General features: G+C 35.2%; 2 protein-coding genes across 2 annotated transcripts in view; one reads left to right on the top strand and one right to left on the bottom strand.

Annotated features, from left to right (window-relative positions):
* Window positions 1–1,160: 1,160 nt before the first annotated feature.
* LOC110463654 (importin subunit alpha-4-like) lies at window positions 1,161–10,912 on the bottom strand. Its single transcript, XM_021518449.1, has 14 exons — window positions 10,748–10,912; window positions 9,925–9,969; window positions 8,580–8,743; window positions 8,135–8,230; window positions 7,651–7,736; window positions 7,070–7,156; window positions 6,158–6,372; window positions 5,377–5,508; window positions 4,909–5,037; window positions 4,411–4,515; window positions 3,685–3,756; window positions 3,200–3,362; window positions 2,718–2,809; window positions 1,161–1,545 (listed from the first exon to the last, which is right to left on the bottom strand). Exons 1-14 carry the CDS (start codon window positions 10,907–10,909, stop codon window positions 1,450–1,452), a joined length of 1,644 nt encoding a protein of 547 aa, XP_021374124.1. The 5' UTR covers window positions 10,910–10,912; the 3' UTR covers window positions 1,161–1,449.
* Window positions 10,913–11,321: 409 nt separating this feature from the next.
* Window positions 11,322–17,733, top strand: part of LOC110463659 (emopamil-binding protein-like) — an 8,673-nt gene continuing 2,261 nt past the window's right edge. The window contains exons 1-3 of the mRNA XM_021518454.1: window positions 11,322–11,590; window positions 16,992–17,061; window positions 17,324–17,506. Of these exons, the coding sequence (XP_021374129.1) occupies window positions 11,411–11,590; window positions 16,992–17,061; window positions 17,324–17,506 (433 nt within the window). The 5' untranslated portion in view covers window positions 11,322–11,410. The remainder of the gene's footprint in view (window positions 11,591–16,991; window positions 17,062–17,323; window positions 17,507–17,733) is intronic.

The raw sequence follows: 17,733 nt of genomic DNA, 5'->3' as shown, positions 1-17,733 counted from the left end.
AATACCTGCTACAGCCATGTACATTTATAGATATAAATATTGGAAACAAGTAAAAAAAACCTAGTGCTGTTAACTATCACATGTAAACAAATGTTATAGTCTTTAGTAGATAAAATGAAATATTTGAATATAAAGAAATTTAAAAATGCAGATTTGTTTCAATTTTAAGTGCTAAGCCTCGAGGTTTGTAATAGTCCTTAATTAAATACAAACAATTCTGTCAATATGTAACGATCATGTAACATGTTGAACTTCGCAAGATTACACCATGACATGCCACAATTAATGAAAAATTTTGCTGTACAGAACAATTCAAAATTCTTTTTGCTATTTTTCTTTCATAACCATCATTTTAGGTATAAAAATTTGAAAAAAAATTGCAGTTATTTGCATTTAGAATCAGTGAACCATTCCTGTAAAGACAAATATAATGCATAACCATGCCAGATAATTCAGTAAAAGAAATGTATGTGGCTGTGACAAATTAGTTAAAAGAAAAGATAAAACTTACAGAATGTGTTCCGACTATCAAGAGCGCAGTTATATTTTGTACATATCATCAGTGCCATATTTCATATGAATAGCGTAAGCAAAATTCTCACAAATTACTTGAAATGCACAAAACCAGAAAAGCCAATATGGCTTGAACTATTACTGGCTTGTCCACTGGGGTCAATGGTTAAACTAGATATTGTACTTATACACCACTTTGCTTCGTCACAGAGGTCAAAGTTCACTGGTGTCGACAGTCAATTTTGGGTCATTCACTGTTTACACAGCTTTGTGTCAGAGTCACTATAAACATGAACTGTTGAGGGAAGGTCAGGTCAGAGTTCAATTGTCTCGAGTCAGTTTGACCTCCTGATCCTCACTTTGTCACAGTCTTCACACATCTCGTCGTCATTGTTGGTAGGTTGGACTCGCAGGGTCTAAACACCATGTCCTCTCCAACCATCTGTTCTTCCTGTCCACATTTTCAAGGAATTCTTTCGGAAACATTCCACAGAATTTTCTCCCGGGAATTCTTGGTATTGTCTGGAAAGTGTTAACTTCCTTGCTCAGTCCAAAGAGCTTTCTTGAAAGTTTGCAAATTGTCAAAAGAACAGTCCAGGAGGCCTTTCCTGAAACTGTTCCCTTTTTTATTTTCCAGGAACTGTCCGTGGACGTTTTCCTGGAAGAGTCGTTTCAGATATCATCCTTGAGGTTAGGTCCATGTCTGTCCATGTCTGTCCATGATACAGTAGACGTTATCCTGTGTTGAATTGTCTCCTGTCAATGCCCGAGGGGCGGATATGAAATGAAGGGACACAAGAGTTAATTGATTTCCTGGGAGGAGAAGGTTGGCTGTCTAACTTTGCCTAGCCTGTCAAGCTCCAATCACAGGGTGTACTAACAAGCGCCTAGACTGTACCACGATAGAAAGTCAACGTCGTGGCCATCATCTTGTTGTCAAAACTTGAACCCATCTGAAGGAACTGTTGAGTTAGGGTCAAATTGGAAACCTTGGGTTGTGGATTCGGGAAGCACAGAAGGATCTTCTTCCGTCTAGAAGAGAAAAACACACTTAATACAAAATATCCTCTTTTTTTATCAAACCAGTATCCCCCCCCTCCATTAATAGCATTTCCAAATTTGACTCGGAGATCAGAAGCCTGATGTCACGATACAACGTGTCACACCATAGAGATTGTACAAACATGGACAAGGGTGGAGCATTTTATTGTTTAATCATCGACCACACTGCCAAGGCCTCAGTTGCACTCCTTTGTCAGTCATGGTAATTCATGGCTCCTCGACACCTTGTCACATCTACAGGGATGGAGTAGGGCTGGGGTACAAACATTTAATCAGTCACACATAAACATTCACTCACAGAACCAAATACACCCATGCAAAAGTTATTATCCTTTACATGCCCCATTCTCACTAAGAATTCAGATTTTTATTTCCAATCATCGGTGACAAATGGCTCAACTTGGATGTGTGAACATCTGTACAAGTGATGACCAGGTGCCCCTCATATGACGACGGTCTCATTCAGAGTAAGTGACAACTAACACACACATATATACACTCAGACCAGGGACTGCCTAGTACATATCTCTGTTTCATCACGTCTCCAAGTAACTGCTGCTTATCATCGTTATGTTTAGTTTTGAATATCAGATCTTAATGCTTATGTCATCTTTATTAAATGAAAAAGAATACCAAACATACCTTTGTAGTATTTTCTCCAGGTTTGAAAAAGTTGGGGGGATTAGGTAGCGTGATATAGGCAGAATATAGAAATTTATCAGGGATATATACACAATCCCCTCCTTATGGAGAAAACACTACTTTGTTTTACAGTCCACCTATGAACAATTGATTCAAAGATTTGCTTTGGTAAGAATTTTTCAATGGTTTCCTCATGGCTTTTTAATCTTTGTTCAGCAAAGCATATTGTGTTATTACAACTCTTTCATTATCAATCAGAATATAAATACCAACAGTTATAAAACTATCAATGCAACCAAACTTTCATCCTATAGTTCCCCTTTAGAGAGATTTACATTCAAAATTCAAGTAAAATCAATTAACATAGAACTATTTTTCATGACAGCTTCAAAAGACTTTTAGAATCAAACTTAGTGTCAAAATCAAGAAAAGACATACAAATTATGCAAAAATGTCTCAATCTCTGGGGTTGTAAGAATTCCTTGAATTAAATAACTTACCTCATCAGAAAAGTAGTTATCTATAATTTCATAGGCTAATCTGTAGATGTCAGAATTTTCATGATTCTGTAAGTTTTCAATCTTGTCTAAACCTGAATAAAAGAAATACAAAAACATTTACCTTCAGAAATTCTAATTTTATATTTTGACTGTTAATATTATCTCTTTTGCAATAATAAAGATTTATAAGTACTGCTGGCCAGAAACTATACATAAGTTTTAGAGTACGGGCATATAGACCTATCACCGACCAAACAGATCCATTTGTTAATGTTCAATTCATCACTTTATGATTGTGCAGTATGTTTTCATCACTTTATTTAATCAAATCAAAAATAATATTGGAAGGTTGTTAACATAACACATTAACTTAATCAGGGCACCAATATATTGTTCCACAGTTCCCTTTATTTTGTAGGGTCAAATATCAACTGAGCTATGGAAGTATGAATAGTTTAGCATGAAATGGGAATATTTCTAACCTCCACACTCCTCGACGACCTGGCAGATGGACTCAACCTCATCGGCGGCCATTTTGAGGATGTTATTGATTCCATCTAGCACCACCTGCACCACCTGGGTGTCCTTTACACTGAGGAGGTCACAGAAAGGGGGAATAACTCCTTGCTCCACCACATACGACACCTGTTGGTAAAACAGATTTGATAATTATCAATTCTGTACAAACCCGACAAAATCACTTAAAAATCTCAATTATATATGTATATATAAAGCAGATATCATTCCAAGATAAATTCAAGTTTTAAAGTAATATAATAATCAGTTTTTATGTTTTAAAGCAATATGAAGTTTTACGAACTGATACTATTTCAATTGTCTAAAACCACCTAAAATACAGACGGTGGTTGATCTCATTCAATGATGATAGGATTTCTTTTCTTCTCCATATCGTTCCTAGCAGTTGTCACCTTAGTGTATAATTATTGTATGAGCTGTGCCCACTCACCTGCTCCTTTCGTCCACTGATGGTCAGATTACTTATCGCCCAGGCAGCTTCTTTCTTAGTCTGAAAGTCACCCTGAAAGAACAAAACAAATCTCCAATCACTTAATATATAACTGGTCACTAAAAACTTTAGTTCATTTTCCATTTGTTTCAACTTTCAAGGAGTATTTGAGAACATAAATCAATTCTACCTATTCTGTCAACTCAATTTGAAACTTTTTTCTTAGCAGCAAGCGTTCATTTTTATTGACAGTGTAAGGATGAATTTTAATCCTGAAATTATGGTATGGCCTAGGCCTCTAAATAGCTTATTAAAGAAACAAATCATGAGTAAGTTACTTTGTCATGAGTTATCTACCCTGACAAAATGGTGTATGATAAGTGACATGAGTTACCTACCCTGACTAGATGGTGTATAATATGCGACATGAGTTACCTACCCTGACTAGATGGTGTATGATGAGTGACATGAGTTACCTACCCTGACTAGATGGTGTATGATAAGTGGGATGAGTTACCTACCCTGACTAGATGGTGTATGATGAGTGACATGAGTTACCTACCCTGACTAGATGGTGTATAATAAGTGACATGAGTTACCTACACTGACAAGATGGTGTATAATAAGTGACATGAACTACCTACCCTGACTAGATGGTGTATGATAAGTGACATGAATCACCTACACTGACAAGATGGTGTATGATAAGTGACATGAGTTACCTACCCTGACTAAATGGTGTATGATAAGTGGGATGAGTCCAGCATCAATTACTGCCTGCACCTGCTGTTGATTGCCAGCAGTTATGTTGGACAAAAACCAAACAGACTCCTATAAAGTAAAAGTGCATGGTCAATTTAGAAAGAAAATATATATATATACAAATACAAAAAAATGGAGTGCAATTAATCAATTTTATTTCAAGTCTCTTAATTTATGCCATTTTATATTAAATTCCAACACAAGGACTTCTCAATGTTTTCTTCATATATATATATGGAGAGAGTTGTAAAAGCTGTATAAACTACAGGTTATTTCATGAAAGATTTCATACTTATTCATTCTTAGATTTTCAAATACTTATTTTGTTCCCTGCAAGAGAAGAGCAACACAAATCACTTTAAATTCTAAATATAGCTAGGTGCAGTATTTTTGCTAAAATCATAATTAATTTTCTCTACATTGCATCACAGTAAACACAGTCATATTTCAAAGCTATCTTACCTTGTTTATTTTTTCTTTGGGATGTGTAAGAAGAGCTGGGAAGTGTGAGAGGGCGTCACAGTTTAGAACGACCTGCGTTTCATCATCTGTTCCGGTCACTATGTTCCCAACAGCTCTCAATGCAGCAGTCTGTAACACAAGGAGTACTAAAGTTCACAAGTCTCTACATCTAATCATTACAAAACAGATACTATACATTTTGTTTTAGTTTTGCTACTAAAAGTGAAAGCTGAAATTCCCCTGAATTGCTCTATTTATCATCATACCAATATATTGATAGATGGACATTTTACCGTCACTCAAGTACTACTCATGGGTAGCTTTCAGTGACCTGGTTACCTTCCTCAGTCCTAACTGAGATCAGTAGGGGGGCGGGGGGCTTCGCACTAATCTGGTGACTCAGTCACGAGACCCAAGGGTTATCCCCAAGTCATGTGACTGAATCAGACTGATTCATGATAGACTTACCTGGACCTTGACATCAGGATGACTCAGCAGGGGTACTAGGAAGGGCACTACTTCAGAGTCTATCACCATCTGTATCTGTTCATTACCACCATCTGTCAGGTAGGACAAGGCCCACACAGTGTCCACTAGAATCTATGTCAGAAACACAGTATAAACAATGAGTACGAGATCAAATATCAGGTACTGGGAAGGTTTTCTTCTTACATGGCATGAATTATGAGACTTGAAATAAAATTGATTAATTGCACTCCATTTTTTTGTATTTGTATATATATATATATATAAATGTCTGAACTTACAGATATTTTACCACTTTTACAGGCATTTCATTTTAAGCAATTATACAAATTTTAAGATTCTACAACCTTATTGCAATATTTCTCTTGATTCCATTTCTGAAATTCTACACCGAAATTGTAACTTTCTCTGGATTTTACATTTGAATTGCTGCCTTCTCTAGATTCTACATTGAATGTTATTGTTTCCTAATTATAAAGCCATGTAAAACAAATAACCATGTTTCCGGTACCCAAAGCAAGCCTTAGCTTCATGCCTCCCAAAACGTTGGCAATTTTTGTCAATGAATGGTTTGAACAAGCTGATTGATGTTACATAATATTACATAAACAAATAAACCATCGTCAGTCTTTATAATAATACACACATTAAGGTAATCACGAAGTCAGAAGGATTTACTTAAACAAAACGAGCCGATCACTCCTAATCTAAATACCTGAATTACACTGAGGGTTCAGGGAACTAGCGTTTTAAGGTAACCTACGTTGATGTCCGTGTGGTGTATGAGTTGCGTGAGAGCTGGTAGGATCTCCTGAATGGTATCTAGAGGCGGAGGTGGCTCCTTATTGCGGCACAAGTTAACAATGACCCAAGCGACATTTCGAAGAAAGGGGAGTGGGATATTAGGGTTGATAAAAGACAATAGAGGCTTGACGGCACCCAGCTGTATCACGTAATCCCGACACCTTGGCCCGTCACCTGATAACAAAGGGTTGAAAAATTTAGTACATCAACATTTTGGTTTGACTTGATCTTGACAACAAATTTGCATCAAAACAGGTAAACAAATATCTATGTTGTCATTTTATTTTTAAATATGATCAACATGGTTATAACTATGGTACTATAGCTACTACATTCTGTATTGCATAAAAGGCTTATTTGTTCCTGCCATTCATTTTCTTGTGACAACAATAGTGTTTTTGTTACCTAATGTTCCTTTATGAATTGGGAAAATAAAGCATTATTCGTATTGAATTTGGGACTATATTCCTCAGCTTTTGGTCATTTTGGAAAAATGAGACACTTTTTAGCTAGGGGAACCAGACTGTATTCGGCAGTAAGCCTGAGCAATCACTGCAATAACACAATAAATAAAGACTAGAGATAACTGTTTTCGCTATTTTTTCTTTTGATTTATGTTATAAGTTTGCCTTTGGCAAGAAACAAAACCATTTAGGTAGTTGTTTCATCTGCAAAACTCTGTAATCAGAACACCAGCGGTATGGATGTACCTACATGCAGTGTAGTTTGGCAAGCTTTTCGAAAAAATCTCTAATTACGGTTTACAATAATAACTTTGTAGTCAATAGTGTAAAGTTGAACATAAAAGAACAAAACCCCCTCCTTAAGTCAGTAACACATATTATATGATAGTGATGGGTAATGATTGTACCAATGATGTTGCCGAGAGCCCACACGGCTTGCTCGCAGACATTTTGATGAGGTGATTCCAGGAGTCGTAGGAAATAGGGCACAGCACCTGATAACACACAAACATTAACTTTCATCATCATATTGATAAATTATGCGTTTAATAGAAAAAATACATGACATATTTCCTTCTTGACATATTTCCTTCTTCTTTTCCAAAGTATTCAAATTAACTTTGGACTTGTGATAAATGTGATTATAAAATAAGATTTTTCTTTTAAACTTAGGAAACAGCTTAAAATAAGATATATATATATATATTGCAAGATAGTTGTCAAAATTTTACCAAATTTTTATGGCAGTTATTATTTTAAGTCCCCTACAGTCGATTAATTTTGATGTTTCGTGCTATAGATTTCAATGTCTCCTTATCAGGAAATCTTGGACTAGTTACATTGAAGAAGGACAAATAAATATTATATTCAACTTTTCCTGTGGACTACCATGCAAACAATGTTTGTGTCTAACCCTGGCTGGGTGACAACTCAGTAAATATTTTGAACTCCCTTCACAACTTTTGAATCAATTTTAGCGACATTTTACCTGCATTGACAACGGCTTGTGTTTGTTCTGAACTTCCTGACGCTATATTGGTTAGGGCCCATGCAGCTTCAAATTGTAGAGAAGGGCTGGAAAATAATGTACAAATTCTACACCACAAGTATGACATAATGTGTATCAGAAACTTATTCATGTTTGAAGAGATTTATTTTCTCTGAGAAGAAATAATATAAGAGAATTGTGAAAAAAGAACATTCTTGGCCATTTTCAAATATTCACATAAAATTGATTAAGTAGGAACACAACACCCAAAGAGTTTCTGATATTTCCTTTATATTATTTTCCACCTTAGCTGTCACTTTTTAATAGATCATATAACTATATAACAATCAATTTATAAAAACAATTTGCTTAAAATATCTATGTTAGAAAATACTAACATCATAACATAACCCTGAAGTGACTACTACTACTAGTTTAAATATGGTATTCCCCCCCCCCCCCCCCCCCGTAAAATCTGTCCTACTTGTCATCTTTTACTAAGCAGTCAACGAGTGTTGGTAGAATTCCTGATGAAATCAAGTCATCAATTGGTGGATTGCGGTCACTGGACAAAAGTTTTCTGTGAAAGAAAAATTACAATAAAAACATGTTCATTGTTCAGTATAAAAACAAGGAAAATTAAAATAGAAGATGAGAATTGATATTGTACATCTAGTGACTGGTAAAAACATGATTTCTAGCGAAGGAATCATTAGGGGAAAGGTAATTAGAATGCCATTCAGTTCATTAATCAATGATTAACTTGACATTAATTGGAAACAGAATGTAAACCCTGGGCAATTAAGTATGGGGTTTTCTTGATGCTTCACGAAATACAGGAATTAACAATATTACAAAAATTATGAATGATATAATGGTAAATATTATATAATATGTACTATACTCATTTTTCAATGTTCAGATTTTACCTGGCTGCTTGCACGGCTGTTAATTGGACTGTGGGTTCTGGACTTGAAGCGTTTGCCACAATAGCCTGCAGGGAATCATGTGTGGGTTTTTCTGTATCTTCAGAGTCTGTACTGTCTTGGGCTGGAACGTTTCTTCTCTTTAACACATAATGGTCGCGTTTGTTCTGTAAAATAAAACTTTAATTGAATAACTTCCTTCCACTGACTTCCAGGGTAAGGTATCTTTCTCCTACTTAAACAGTTTTGTATACACTTTAAATTCTGTTTAAAGTAGTCAATCCAAGGAATTAATTTTTGTTGTTGTCCAAAATTTGATTAAACTCAGAAAAGACAGATTTTTGCACTTATCTAAAACTAATAACTTATAATTGTAATGTCGGTTCTTCATGTATGACTACTTTCTGCTACCAAAAATATAAAGAACTTCTTTTGTGCCAGGATTGGGACCCACCGAGCGGAACGAGAACATTTTTCTTCTTCTGAAGATGTTATATTAAACTATTTCAAGCACTGCCGAGCATAGAAAGTAAGAATTTATCGGACATTATTTCCATTGACAAACAGATTCAATGAGGGCTAGAATAGTTTTCTGAGTTTGCGGTATTAATCCAGGTTATATTTAATAACTTAGTGTATTCCATTTTTATGCTAGCCCAGCGGAGCAGGGGAGATCACCACACTGTGACATTAGAGCAATAAGATTAAGTAGAGTCAGTCCAGTGAGCCTTGACCATTGACCTGACTACTAATATATAGCCAATGGAAGCTGTGTATACTTTGGATAAAATACTTATTCAAAAGCTGGATTTTCTGGATTTGATTTTAACTGGTAATCATTATCAGGGCCAGAATTCCTGTCCTAATAGACAGATGATCAGATTTATTAATTCTGATGTCTAACTTATTTTGAAAAGGACAAACCATATCACTGACTTTGTTCTCCATTGACTTCAGTGTGTAGTTAATGGGACTATCCAGTGCAAATGGGACAGGTGAGCAAGATTTGTTTTATGTGTGCTATTTAATTTATAGCTACTCTACAACACACAAGTTATCAGCAATATTAATGGAGGTGATACAATGTGTCATTTTCAAAAAAATTTAGACAACTGAATTTACATATTTTTGTACACAATTGCACCTCATTGTATTTTTTGTTTGATTATGTTGAAAGAATGACACCCTTTTTTGTTCATAATGTGTCAAAGAACTGTGTGTTTTTATTTCACTTTATTACCCAAATGCAGGATTATTACCCATATGCAATGTAGTGTCCAACCTGTTGAAAAGCAAAATAAATAAACAGTTATAAAGATGATGATGAACCAACTACTATATGAATTACCTTTCTTAGTTCAACAGTAACTTCAGTTCTTCGTCTTCGCATTTCCTGCAAGTAAATTAAAACTGTATTCACAATATTTCAGGTAACAGTTACATATACATATTCAATGCGTATATACACTGCAATGTCATAAAGAATGCATTTTACAATATTTCAATAGACAATGGCCAAAACTAATGTTGCATTGTCTTATTATAATTATTTCAATTTTGTTTTGAATAGTTTTGAATACAAGCAATATCATAGCATCAATATTCTTTTCAAAAATGTTCAATAATATCACTGAATTACCTATTTAGGTTCGTGATTGTATCACCTTTTTCTCTGTGACACCTTTAGAAAGATATTGATTTTGCCATTTTTGGATCAGGCAAGAAGAAATCGAACACGCCTTCATTGTAGATGAATTCCTTCGCGACAAAACAAAATCATATACACAAAGGCAAACCATATTCAGATCTTGAACAATGTCCTTGCTACGTGTCACAAAATTGAGAACAAAAAAAAGACCATGACATGGATACGTTTAGGCCAATAAAACGTCCTTCAAGTTCAACAAGAGCATGGGACATATTTCCGAAAATGGGATATATGTCCTCAAAGATTTAAAGTGACTAACATACAATTTTGCTATTCAAACATCCCATATGTCTATAAATCTTGTTAAATGCACAATATATCGTCATTTATTTAGCAAATTCAGCCATTTGTCTACTTTCACATTTGATTGAGCCGACCCTATGAGACGGTCTCGAACAATCGACCACATGTCTCCACCTCATGTTTTCTCTTAAACATTGACCCAAAATCAAATGAAACATACCTCAGCATCTTTTCCCTTATTTTTAAATAGATGCGTTCTTCCTTTTACCCCAATTTCTGTCGTCATTGTGCGAACGGTTACGTTTAGTTCTTCGTTTTTTGACTCTGGATAAATGGCTATTTCCCCAAAATGCCGGCCTTCTTTTTGAGTCAAGCACGACATAGTACGGACGTGCTGATTGGATAAAATTCAGATCCCGCAAATTACGCCATACGACTAATCTTATTTTTCCATTTGAAAAAGAAAGACACAGCATAAGATAAATTGTATATCGTATTGCAAAGATAAATCAATGTCGATTTAATTAATGTCAAGAATGTTAAAATCATCAAATATTTATTTTCTCATTGACCAATAAAAAATGACGTGACAAATTGTGTCGTAATCCAATACATTTTCGTACAATATTTTTTTTAACCTTATATAAAATTACAATGCTTTCAAAATACTATGGAGTATTGCGAATAAATAATGTGTATGCTGAAATTTATTAACAAGAGTAGTTTGCATAATATGTAATTTAGTTTTAAAGTAATAAGTACGAAAGTAAAAACCTTGCGGATCATCTGTGCGTTTTCAAACTCAAACATAACAATGAATTAGATCGTTGAAAAAGGCGGGGACATGAAAGTTGTTTACTAAACAAGGACGACTGAACACATCATGGATAAGGATACATTTCAGCTACAATCGCTCCTTTCAGATGTTACATTTTTGTCACTTTCTTTTGCTTCGGGATTAGCACTAATCGGGGTTGTAACGGGATTTTATCTCGGTAAATCTCGAGGGCAACAATGTATTCTATCTTGGCTAGTTTACAATGCTCTGACACATTTTGTATTGGTAAGCTGTTCCTCTACTGCGGTCACCCTTAAAAGCGTCTTCAACCGACAACAAGCGTCTTCAAGTGACAAAAAGCGTCGCCATACAAAATCTTAAAAATTACCGAATAAAGTAAGCGACATCAGAAGATATGTAGTTAATATGACGATAATACACCTTGATACCAAATTTCAATTTGATATTTGAAAAATTTACTAAGTTATGATGAATTGAATTTTACGATCTGCGGCTCGTCACGTGTGTGTATTAACCTGTAAGCGTCGCCAGACAAAATCTTTGAAAATACTTACTAAAGTAAGCAACATCAGATGATATGTTATTGATATGACTTTCATGTGAATTTCAGCTAGATATTTGAAAAAAATACAAATTTAATTTTAATGATCGTCTATGTGGGAAACGTGTGTGAATTGAACTCCGCAGATCGTGAGGGATCTTCCGACTTAAACTCTTAGATTAACCTTTAAAGTAAGCGACATCAGAAGATATGTTTTTCATATGACTATGATACACCTACATATATGTACCAACTTGAGGTTGATAGTTTAAAAAAATGATCGGCGCCGTTACATGCATGTGTAAAGAAATCTACAGAGCGTGAAGTGTCTTCAATCTATCTCTAAAAATGATCTAATAAGTCAGTGACATCAGACGATATGTTATTCATATGACTATAACACACCTTTATACAAAGTTTCAGGTTGATATTTGATCAAATGCCTGAGTTATCGTGAGGTATTTAGGTTTTATAAGTGCACATATGAACTCTCAGTGTGTCACATATGTCTACATGTTCGTAGGACTTTGATTGTAAAGCTGAACACAGGCTCTGTGTGTGCCAAGAAGACTAGTTTAATCCTTTGATGTATACATCAAAAGAATCTCGCGGTCATGTCAAGGTAAAAATTGACAGGCTTTGAAGTTGGGCGTCTCTCCTTTGTAATCTTCAAAGGACAGGTTTCAGCCTAGCGATTGGTCATTTTTTTTTTTACCTGAGACCAATCAAACAGCTATCTTCGTGCCTTTAATTTTGCCATGACATATTCCAGGGGTGCAGAGAGCGAAAGTGAGCGTAACCCCTGGATATCGAGGATGAGCTGAACACAGCCAGCCCGGATCATATAGCTGTATAAACATTGTAATCAATTACGTTAACAATGAGACGTCTATATTATTTTATATTTAAACAAGATGTTGCCCCTAAAAAGATCAGTTTATGCATAGTCTATGACAAAATAACACAAGAAAAATTTATTGAATTGATATTTAATATGAAATCCATTACTATATCGCAAAAGATTGATGAGTCGTATAGAATACGTATAGAGACATATTGGTCAGAAAAGATTTTAACAAAGATCAAACGTGGGTTTTTTACTAAAAAGATTGAAAAACAACAATTGCAAATCAATGAATCACATGATCAAGTTTCAAACTGATGAAGTTCCCAATCGAATTTGGGGTTTAGGTACGTTATACCATTCAACAGTCTCAATACTGAATACTCAATATGATGTACCACGGAATAAGATTAAGTCTAAGTCCGTGGATGGTGGATGTAGAAAAGTGATTGTCTAAAAGGTTGAAAAACAACCATTTTGAAATAATGAATCGCACCATATGCATCAAGCACAAGTTCCCGAGCTAATTCAGCATGCAACAATCGCAATACTCTTGATGGTCGTTGTTACCGGTGACTATGTACTGGCCTCGCACGCGCAAAATGTCAAGCTTAGTTGTCTTGCGGGAATCGTCAACATTTGATAAAGCTCTAAAATTTAAAAGTTCCCAAATTATGTGTGCTAGAAAACCGACTTTTTTTTACTAAAATTCAATACATCACATAACTCGGTCAATTTTTCAAATATCAAATTGAAATTTGGTTTAAAGGTGTATTGTAGTCATATTAACAACATATCTTCTGATGTCGCTTACTTTATTCGGTATTTTTATAGATTTTGTCTGGCGACACTTTTTGTCACTTGAAGACGTTTGTTGTCGGTTGAAGACGTTTTTAAGGAGGACTATACACTGCGTTAGATCCGACACAACAACGTTTCACCTATTGTTCCATATGAGAACCTTGTAAATTACAACATTGCATTCATACACATTCCAGTTGACTATATAATCAGAAACGTACCAGTGCAACGTGTCTGATTCTACATGTACAGTAACGTGTAATGGACACAAAAAAGTATCACTGATGCCTTATGATTAGGGCTGTCATAATACACTAAGAGTGTATCACGATATATTGCAATACATAATGAATATATTGTGATACTTATCCCAATATATTGTCATAGGAAAGATGTGCTCGATTTTATAATAAGTTGTCAGAATGTTATCAAACTTAATCATATATATCAGGACGTGTACACTGTCGATTGAGCTATATAGCTGTAAAGAGCTCTATTGACCTAGCTGAAATATGTCTTTTGAGCTACTTTCTTGTGATTTTTTTTTTAAGGAAAAATATTCTTTTTAAAAAAAAACATTTATGAAAAATGAAAATAAACATCTAACTGTATGCTTTTTGTAGTCAACATTACCATAAACTTTACTGATTTATGCGACTTTGCTTTAACTTATGAAAATTGAAATCTGAGAAAATATAGCTCAATACAGCTATAATTTATAGGTGAATATAGCTATATAGGTGTTGATAGCTATATAGCTCAAACGGCAGAGTGTACTGGACCTGTATATAATAATAACAAACAAATTCATGGAATTTATATCCCCCGCTTGCAGGACATATTGTAGGTTAACATTGAGGTTAGGTTTAAACATGTGACTATCATGCTGTTGAGACATAATGTATAGCTTGAAACTTGAAGAAAGAAAAAGCCCTATACCTCATTGATTATCCGTAAATATGCACAAATCGCATTGGTTGGCAAACTTAGCACGAGTCGGATCCACATACGGAATTTGGATAAAACATCTGAACAATATCTACCGCAATTATTAGACAAAAAACAAAGAGTGCCCGAGATGGATGGAAAGACAGAGGAACCCAAACATTTTTATCAAGTTTGAAGGAAATCGGTATAATATTTGCAAGAGTTATTAAGTTTGGTTAACTTTTGTTGTAGTTATTGCACGGAAACGAAGTGCGGCAGATAATGACGTTTTTCATTATTCAAGGGGCCATAACTCCGCCAAATGGGGTCCGATGAAAGTGGTCATCGAAATTGACCTAGCCCTTAAGGCATTTAACCCTGTGACCAAGTTTTAAGAAAATCAGTTAAATTTTGTTGTACACATAGTTATTGCATGGAAACGAAGTGTGACAGACAGACAAACCCAAATTAATATCCCTCGTTTCGGTGAAAGTGGGGGATAATAATAATAATTTGAGGTTCTTATATACCGCTTTATCACAAACCTACCAGGTAGTTTATAGGTCGTCTCAAAGCGGTTCACAAATTATTATCCGTGGTTATAGGGCCTTTGAAACCAGCCAATATCTTTCTCAACTCCCTGGGGCTGCCATTTCGGCGATAACAGCTAGCATTCAACAATTCTAGCACTGCCCAACCACATACTCATTGACAGCTGAGTAGACTGGAACAAGCGGAGTAAAGTATCTGGCTCAAAGATACAACACTGTGCCGTGACTCGAACATGCAACCCTTCGGCCACGAGCCAGGCGTCCTACCACTAGACTACCGTGCCTACTGGATCACATAGATTTAAGATTTTTGTCAAACCAACCACTGATTACAAAATTTGAACTAATGTCCACCACTAATAAAAGCCTGCTTTATGCTTATTGGCATATCTGTTAAAATTTGTAGTAATTTGCAAAGTTAAAACACTAAGCAGAATGAGATACATAAAAAATAAGCTTTTAAAAAATTATTGTGATACAGCAATATTTCATCTCTGTATTGTGGTACGATATGATATATGTACATGTATTGCGATATACCGGTACCTGTTTTCCGATATATTGTGACAGCCCTATACTTATGATCATAACAAATACTGATGATACTTTTTTTGCATAAAAGAAGTTGTCCAACAGTGACAATTGAAAGTTTAATTATCTTTCCCATCTCTACATGTATTTCTCTATATTTATCATGACTATAGTTGCTGAGATTATTGCAATAAGATGTGAATTTGTATTAATATTATACCCAGCCTTTTCTGCACCAGGCAGGTATTAAATCAATCCCATACCTTGTAAAGAAGCAAGCCGATAATCGGTTTGTAATAAAAAATAAAAAAGCACTTGCTAATTAACACAATTGTTGGTGAAATTTGTTTATGATTTTATGGGACTGAAGACCCAAATAAAGAGAACACAATTGTTGGTGACCAGATATCTCAATTAGTTAGAGCGTCTGTCTGAGGTTCTTATACAATTCCAAACCCAGGGATTAATGCAGGAATAGAAAGTTAGGACCCTTTGTTGAAATAGGGGAAAATACGCACTGTAGGTGCATGACCCGTCTTAGTGAGGGCTGCTGCCGGCAAAAGCCAGAGGGAGAGTACATGAGGGGGGCATGGATTTCATCTTTGATTTTGTTTCATGCTCGATGCTGTTCATTATAGATTATAAAATATCAGCAGTGACAATTAACAACACAGGGAAAATGAAATAACATTCAGTTGTGAAACTGATGGGGAAAATTGAAACCAAGTCGGATATTCATGTGGTAGTATTTTAGTTACATGTGGGTGAATTTTTAACTGAAAAAGGGGAAAATAAAGCTGAAATAGGGGAAAATAATCCCTAAATTGGAGAGGGAAACTGGCCCATATTTGGCCATAAAAAGGCCTGTATATATCCATGAATTTGATTATGATTTTAAACCAGTTGCCCATCATTACCATTTGGTGCCAACATTTCTGCATACCAGCTCCTATTCAAACTGATGATGATGGTATTTAATTAAATGTCAATGGTACTGAGACTGTAATAACTAAAATGTAAACAATTACCGTTATAAGTAACAGTAAAAAGTAAGCACACCCTCCTCTGTTACAAAGGTTCATTGTTACCACTCTATTACCTTGGCAGAAGATACAGGCTGACAGTCCTTTAAACAGGGGACCTGCAAGTTGACCCTAGTCCCCTAATTAAATATACAGCAATATCCTGGTCACAATTTATTTTTACATATCTAGCTATCTCATATTCCTTTGTGTGCACAATTAATCACTTGTTTGGGATCACACTTTTCAAAAGATTAGTGCCATTAACGATTTTGATGGAATACAATGTAAATATACTATAGAATGCTTGAGATATTGGAGAAGGAGGTGCTGTAGTTTCTAAACTATAGTACACATCAGTTTAGAGGTAATTATTTTGTTCTTGTATGATCAGAAGTTGCAACTGTTTTTTTTAATTTTATGTTAAACTGTCATTGTTTGTTTTTAGGAGGGAGCCTTTGTCTGTTTCTCTTTGAGGGGAACTGTCAACAGCACTGATAATTTTTTGGCAACAATTTGTAAGTACATAAGAAATATGTAAATGATTATCTTTACCAGTCTTTTCTTAATACAAAAAAGACTTGCACATTCCTGTTGTATAATTGGGACCAAATCTGCTACTTTATTATGACCATGCCCCAAAACCAAACTTATACCTACCTTGTTATAGCTCAGTAATTATTCTTGTTGATTTTAAACTCCAATATTCTGGCAACTTACTATACGCTTCTTTTATTGTAAACAAACTTGGAATATACTGAACTTAACTCGTTATTTTAGGGAAGGAGTATGCAAAAGCAGACCAGCGTTGGGGTGTGTCTGACCCTACAATTGTGTCGCTTGAGATCCTCACCGTGGGGCTGGCTGGGCCCCTCGCCCTGCTGTTGTGCTACGCCATTTTGCGGGACCGACCATACCGACACTTTGTACAGATCATTCTATGTGTTTGTGAGCTGTATGGAGGCAAGTAAACAATTTCCATGTTTGTCTTAAAATTACGCCAGAAAAAAAGTTGTATTCTAAACTTTTTCAATCCTGTTTGAAATGCAGGGAACTTTAGTTTGGTATCATTCCTGTATGGGAAAAAATCCTCCAAAACATCGCCACGTAAAGGCCATTAAATGTTTTTTGTCATTCCAAAATCACCAACCTTTATGCATGGATATATCTTGGGGGGGGGGGGGGGGGGG

This window comes from Mizuhopecten yessoensis, unplaced genomic scaffold, assembly GCF_002113885.1.
Source record: "Mizuhopecten yessoensis strain PY_sf001 unplaced genomic scaffold, ASM211388v2 scaffold10919, whole genome shotgun sequence".
NCBI lineage: Eukaryota > Metazoa > Mollusca > Bivalvia > Pectinida > Pectinidae > Mizuhopecten > Mizuhopecten yessoensis.
The sequence above is the reverse complement of the archived record's forward strand: the minus strand, read 5'-3'. Positions and strand labels throughout refer to the sequence as shown.